Here is a 7500-nt window from a genome sequence, read left to right on the forward strand (position 1 = left end):
AAAAAAAAGAGTTACAATCTTGGAAACCTGGATATTCATAAATTAAATTGGGTTTTATATATATATTTAATAATTGGAAGCAGCTTTTAATAACTATGTAAATAAATAAAAATTGAAAGATAAAGTAGCTTTGTAAGAGTTCCTCATAAAAAGATTAATTAAAAGAATACACAAATAAAAAACAAAAGATAACATAGACAACTTAAGATGCTCACATGTCTAGTCAAAATTCATGTTACTTAGCTATTAATAACTCACTGAAATTTTTAACGATTTATTTACAAGTAGTTATTAGGGGGAATTGAAGTTTCCCATGTACCAATGCCGCTCCACACACACACACCCTTATCTTAATTATTATTTTAGCATTTATTGAATGTTTTTTTGTGGAGAAGAGAAAGGAGGGGAATTGTTGGAATTGTGGAAGACAGGCAGCAGCCTGGGTAACCCATGGAAAGGTGTTGTGTTTGTGAAAATGCATGGTGGAAAAGTTGCAAAATGCTGTTCCCGGGTGCCAGGAACTTGGATAGAATCAAACTATTAAAACCATCGGTTTATCAAATGCAGGTGGCTGATAATCTTTGACTCTCATAACAGTCAGAGCACCCAGCTGCAACTATCTAATGAATAACGGGCAGTTACATCCCAACTCATGAGTCTTTATCTCAGACATTCTTGACCTTGAATTATGAATGAACTTCATCTCTCACCTTAAAAAAGCTCTATAGCATCTTTTATATTTTATATTAAATGAAGTCATTTATTTTTCTTTTAAAAGGAGTGTTAGAGACCCATTAAAATAATGGAAGCACTCTAGTTTTGGCAAACCTGGTGTTCAAAATCTTATCTTTACCCTCTTAACAAGGAAAACAAATGACTTGTGGGAGTCTTCTTTTTCTGCCATCAGTTCCCCTAGGGATATATGTATTTAGTTTATACACTCAATTGGCATACCAGTAAACTAGCTGATAGGCATTTCCAGAGGGAGCACCAATGGCACAGTGGGTTAAGCATTGAACTGTGACCTGTAAGGTCAGCAGTTCAAAACCCACCGGCAGCTCCGCAAACCCACTATGGGAGACATATGTGGAGTCTGCTCCCTCAGCGACCTCATGGAGCAGTCTGACTGCTCTGAGTCCAAATGGACTGGAGGGTGGTGGGTGCCTCAAATGATGGTGTATATCTAAAACAGAATTGTAGGTGTTTAGAAGGGTGGATTGGGTTCATTAATTTGTAAAATAGATTCTTTTTTTGGCAGGAGCTAGCAGCATCTTCAAGGGGCTGACCCCTGGTATTTCTTAGTTGTATATGGATTTCTAGTTTACAAGTTTCCATACACAAGACCTCATCTGATTATCACAAGGACTCTGAGAATTAAACAAGTCAGGTAGCATCATTTCAATTGTTTACAAATGTGGAAATAAGCTCACCAACATCAAGTAACTCAGCCTGGGCCTCACTGCTAGTGAGTGACTGAGATGTTTGAAAATTCAAGGATTCTGTATTTTAACTGATGTAAACACAAAGTCTGACAAACTGTTTAGAGCAGCAAAAGCCAAAACCGATTGCTGTGAAGTTGATTGCAACTCACGGCAACTGCCTGGTGTCATGGGGTAGAACTGCTCCATCGCTTTTTCTTGGCTCTAAACTTGACAATCTCTTCCACATGGCTCCTGGGTAGGTTCAAACAGCCAGCCTAGTGTAGCATGTAGTACTTGTAGAAGCTCATCGGATATTTGCTGAGTGTACGAATGTGTCTTGTGAGCCTATTTCAGCGTTCTTCCCATTGTACTGTGTGCCAAAACCCTAAAACAGAACTCTTGAAAATGGAGAAGGAGGAGAAGACATGAGGGGTGGGAAGGGACATGAAAGGGGGAACCACAGACTGGGAGTGAGATGCGAGGCAGGGATTACTTCCTGGCGAGCAGGGAATGACAGATAGAGGCAGCGGATTTTGGAAATGTCAGTGTTTATTAAACATTTAGGGGCATTTGGGTGTTTGAGAAGAAATATACAGAATGTAGAAAAATCCTAAGAATCCCCTGTGGCCAGGAGTGCTGCCTCTTCCCTTTCTCCCCCATTTTCCATTTTGTTTTTCCTGCTTTGAGTTTGATTGTTTAAAAACCATTTCTTAAGGCTAGCTTGCCCCCTCTTTCACCCCTGACCGGTGAAGGTCCATAGTCTCTCTGTCCTCCCCCCAAGATCCATAGTCCCAGAACTGTGCTCCAAAGGGGTCAGGGGTCACTAATCCTGTCGCTGAAGTTGAGGATTTGGGAACCCCAGCACTTGGCTCTTGGACTGGCTCTCCATTTGGGACTTAGTGGGGGTGGGGAATTGAAAAAGCCACATGACGTCATTGGTTCTCAGTCATGAGGAGAGAGGGCAGATCGTGGGCACAAGTGAAAAAGGAAAAAGAGAAAAAAAAAAAAGCATCCTAAATAAACCCTGAAGGAGAACCTGACCTGGGTGGTCTGGGTGTTAGCCGGGAGGACAGAGTATGGGGCTGGGCCTCCGATGCAGGGTGGGGCAGACAGGAAGGAGCCAGTGGCTGGGTGTAGGGGAAGAGAAAGCCAAGTGGCCTGCATTTGGGGGGGGGGGGGGCCAGGGCGCTTAATCAAGGTCCCTTTCTTCTCAGTGCCCAAGAGTTGGGCACCAAACACACAGTCCTTGGCTGGGGTAGATGGGTAGCATCAGGTCATGAAGTCCAGGAGAGCTAGGGGGTGAAGATGGAGGAGACGATGAACTGACTGGGGAATGCCTTTTTGGAATGAAACTTACATCTCAAAGGGAGGGACAAGGTGGGCAGGGCTGGGGAGCCGGGGAGGAAAGCACCTAGACGGAATAAGAGGAGCCTAGTCCCCGTGCTCGGGCAAGGGCCTGGGTGGGGGTGGGGTGGCGATCATTTGTCGGAGTCCAGGCCCATCATGTTCTTGAGGGCGTTCTTGAGGCTGGTTCTGCTGGGGGACTTGACCGCAGGGCGGAGCTCGGAGCTCTGCTCATCCTTCTGCAGCTCCATCTCGATGACCACCACCTTTGGAGAGCTTTTGGAGGGCTCCGCCCCTGACCCCCGACCCCCCGCCCGGCCCGCTAACCGCTATTTCTTATCCTTGCGAGACTCCCCCAGCCCTTTGGACTTCTTCTCACTGGCCGCTTTGGTGCTTCTGCTGTGGTCCAGCATGGCGTACAGGACTGGCGTCTGGGGGCGGGGGGAGGGGCGTGGACACGTCAATCAGCCGGCCTGGGAGAGGGGTGGGGCTTAACGATGGCCTTCCCACCCCTTCCCTAGGTGCCGAGTCCCTCTCACCTGCCGGCCGCGCTTAGACGAGTCCTTTCCAGACTTGTGAAATCTTCCCTTCTCCATGGCACTGCAGGAAAAGGGGTGCTATGGGTTTGGACCCACCAGAACCCAGAATCCTAACAGAAGGAACCATTCATTCCCTTCTTCCTTAGGCCCTCCCACCCACTGGCGCAACCTCCCCCCAAAGGGCTCTAGCAGGGCTGGGGGGCGGAAGAGCCCCGTCCCGCCCCTTACCTGAGTCGCCTCTGGAGGGCGGCCTGCCTGCGCAGCCAGCAGTACCGCACCAGGTAGAAGAGTAGCAGCAGCAACAGCACCACCCCCAGGACACCCCCGATCACAGCCCCCAGCACAACGCCGTACCTAGTTGGCACTGGGAGAGAACGGACAAAGGCGGGGCGTGGGGGGTTGCGGGGAGATGAGCAAGGCCTGCCACCGTAGTGCCCAGCCCCCACACTGCTTTCCTGCGCTTGGGAATGGGACTCCGCCCACCTTCCCGGTTCCGCAGGGCCCCGGGTCCTGGGTTTTGCCTCTTCCCGAGCCTTGCCGTCCGATCTTCTAAGCCTTAGAAGCCTCAGAGTCTAAGGTCTTGGGCTACTTGGGACCACCTCCCCCATTGCCTCTCACACCTTTTTCGAAGACGTAGAGCGTGACCTGAGAGGTCTTGCCCACTATGTCTGGTGGGTTCTTGACGTCACAGGTGAAAGTGCCGTTGTCGCTATAGTCCAGGTTGTGTATGATAATGGAACCATCCTTCCATCGAGGGTCCCCTACCCACTGAATGCGCTCTTTGAAGGTCCCCACCTCATCGATGTAGGGTTGCCCCTTGGCATAGTGGAAGATCTGAGGGCGGAAAGCGGGGAAGCGCGGGAGAGGACGGTGGTGAGGACAGGGCTATCAAAGCTTAGCTCTGGCTTGAGGGGGAGAGATCCTAAGGTAGAGGGGGTGGCAGGGGTCAGGGTGCTGGTAGAGGGAAGAGTGTAGCTAGGTCCTGGCCAGAGTGACAAGAATTGCCATTCAACTTGCCAAAGTTGAGGTTTGAACTCTCAAAGGAGTTTCCCCTTCTTAACCCAGGTTCTTTTCTGGGGCTCTTTGAAGCACGCCTTTCCGCCTCCTCACTCCTGGGTGGGCGCCCTCAGGGGCTCACCGATATGGCATCGCGGCCGCCTTCGGGCTGGTAGCGCCAGGTGAAGGAGATGTCATCTGAGACCCACTCGCTGGACCAGAAGGAGCAGTGCAGGGTCACCCGGGAGCCCACAGCACCATGGACCTCCCTGTCCGTGTAAACCACGATGGCCTGGGCGGGGGACAGCACTGCAAACACAGAATGGGAATCAGATACACGTGAGGGTCCAAAGAGGACAGTGATCAACAGGAAGTCAAAAGCTGAGTGACAGACAGGCCAGTGGCCATGGCAAAGACTGGGCAGAAACGATCAATTCTGAGGTCAGTGGAGCCACTAAGGTGGGTACCACCCAGCGACGTAAAGTAGCTCAAGGTAAGATCCGCCTCCTCGGGGCGGGGCCGGGGCGGCTGGCGGACCTCCTGGTGGGCGGAGCAGCCCGGCCCATCTCGTAGGGCCAAGCTCCTTCCCTCTAAGCCCAGCCCCGCTGGTTCCCCGTAGCTCCTCCTCTCCTGCTTTGGCTCGGGCAGAAACTGTTCTCTTCCCAATAGTGGGCACCTTGACCAGTCCTCCCACATCCACCGCCACTGTGAACCATGGGGTCATTTTGGTGTCACCAGGGAGTACTACCCGCACCCCTGCACCCCTCTAGTGTCGCCATTGTCTGAGGCAGAAATATCTCTAGACTAACTGAATTGATGAGCGTACATCCTGTCGCAGGCCCAGTTTTTCAGCAGGTTCCGTGGAGGAAATGAAATCAGCAATAACAGTCCACTCTGGAGAACTTCCAGAGGCTGCATTCGATTTCCAAGTCTCACTTTCCCTTTGGCTCCGAGTCTTTTAAAGCTTTCTGTTAGACACGAGCTTTAAATTGTACTTTTATTTATTATAAATTATATAGGCAAAACATTGCATTTGTCTTATAAACTATTCAAGCAATAGAGATAAGCTAAAGTCATCCTTGGCACCCCTCAACCAATTCTCTATCTGTAGTCCTGTCCCAGGCACAAACTGTATTACCAGTTTAGTGTGTATCTTTTCCCTAAACATTAAACTCAGTATCATATATATATATATATATATATATATATATATATATAAAATAATAATATGTATCATATGTAATCATATATGTATATACATATATATATAATCCCGGAAAAGAAAACTATTTCTATATAGTTTCTTTTCTGGGAATATATTTTTCTTACATATATTGCATTATGCTCTATATTTTTTCCTTGTGTAAGAAATATATATTTGAGAGTTCTTTCCATTCTGACCACAAGGTCTGTAATTCAAAACTACTAGCTACTTCAAGGGAAAAAGATGAGGTGCTGAACTCTGCTAAAAAGTTAACAGTCCAAAAAAAAAAGTTAAATAAATAAATATATATATTAAAAATTCATCATATGGCAAACTCAAGTTTCATTAGAAAAATAAAAAGGAGCTGACTGGAGGGTGTAAGTCCTGCTAAATTCTCAGTTGCCACACAGCCTGGTCCTGAGGGAGTCAAAGAAGGAAGGTTTTCCCACCTCGCATCGCTGTGATACCGGGCAAGGCCTTGAGGCAAGAACTCAGATGATTGCGCAGGCAGGTGAACCCTCAGTGATTCCCCGGCCTCACTCTCCTCACCCATTCTGGCCCAATGCACTCCCAAGACCCACCCTAAAGAAGGTCATTCCAGGGAGACTATGTGTGTGGGCTGGCTCCTGGGTGGGGATGACTGTAGGCCTTTTTGTTCTTCAGGATTGGGTGTGGGCAGCCAAGCCAACAAAGCCCCATTGTCTGACCAATGCTGGGGCTCATGCCACCTTGCTTCCACGGTCTTAGTCTCATACCTCAACATAAAAGATCTCTGGTTCACCTCCTGCAACCCTTAAATGTAACAAATGAGGCTCTTCATTAGCTTTTGTTTTATGTGCCTCCTATTATAAACGCCATCCTTGCCCTTCTCAATGGTTCCATAAACGGGGCAGGTGCTGGGACAGGGCGCTTTCTCCTCCTGGAACCCCAAGATTCCCTGAGCATGCCTCTCCCTATCTTAACATTTTCTCAGGATGCCCCAGCACAGACCAGAAGAATCTAGGTTCTGGATTTCCATCCTAAGTCCAGGAACTGATAGCAGAGAACCTTGAACATTCTGAGCAAGCTTGCCTTCTTCAATTGCCTACTGCTCACACATTGTGTTGAGTAGGCTTCAGAGTAGCTCAGAGAAGAGATCCATTCACATAGTCCTGATTGGACCTTTTCTTCTTTACCTGACACAGGCAAGGAAGCAACTGTTCAATATACGAAAGAAGGCAGCTTTAGAAGGATAAAACCTTACCTTCTTTTTTCTATTCTGCATTGCCAGGCAATGAGTGGTGACTAAAATCCAGGTGTTTCATCCTACTTATTTTCATGCTTTAGATCTGCTTCCTACCAGACTCTCCACTTGGCTTTATGGGCACTTTAATGGTTCTCCAACTGAGCCCTGCCATGCCTAGCTCAGCCCTCAAGAAAGCTCTCTACAATAACTCTTCACAGAAGACCTTTACTGCCTCCCTCCAAACCATATTTCCCCCTTTTCTCCCAATATCACATTAACTTCCTCCTTTGCTTGCTCTTTCTTTGATTGCAGTTGGAGGTGCGGAGAGCAGCGCAGGCAGCATTGGATAGACATTGGAGTGGGGTGGTTGCTGAGAGATCACCTGAGCTTCAGGGCTCCCAGACCGGGTGGGTCTACTTACCCAAAGACGAGAAGAGCAGCACAGCCAGGATAGGGCTGGGGCTGGACGAGGGAGCCCCGGGAGCCATTGCAGGGCAGGGGCTAGGGCCCGGAGTAGCGTCTGTGGGGTTGGGAGAGTGGGGGACAAGGAACTGAGAGGGGGTTCCTGGAACTTGCTTAAAATCCCCTGGGGCCTCAGCATGAGGGGGCTGTCTTGAGACACTAACCAATTACAGGCTGGCATGTGAAATTGAGAGGTGGTAGAGAGGGGGGCAGAGTGCAGGAAGCAGAAGGGGCATTGTGTGCTCCGGGTGGAGGGGTGGGGGGGACACATACCACCCCATACACAGAGGCTTTGTGTCCTCTGGCCTC

At 48.9% G+C, this 7500-nt stretch overlaps 1 protein-coding gene across 1 annotated transcript; it reads right to left on the minus strand.

Moving 5' to 3' along the window:
* Positions 1-1952: 1952 nt before the first annotated feature.
* On the minus strand, positions 1953-7249 carry MPZ (myelin protein zero). The gene is given in 6 exon segments (XM_004716541.3): positions 1953-3196; positions 3305-3365; positions 3533-3668; positions 3925-4138; positions 4443-4609; positions 7151-7249. Coding segments are annotated over 6 exon segments (942 nt in total). The 5' UTR covers positions 7218-7249; the 3' UTR covers positions 1953-2899.
* Between the last annotated feature and the right edge of the window lie 251 nt (positions 7250-7500).

Source organism: Echinops telfairi, unplaced genomic scaffold (assembly GCF_000313985.2).
Source record: "Echinops telfairi isolate 266 unplaced genomic scaffold, ASM31398v2 ScPeMD7_7425;HRSCAF=8463, whole genome shotgun sequence".
Classification (NCBI taxonomy): Eukaryota; Metazoa; Chordata; class Mammalia; order Afrosoricida; family Tenrecidae; genus Echinops; species Echinops telfairi.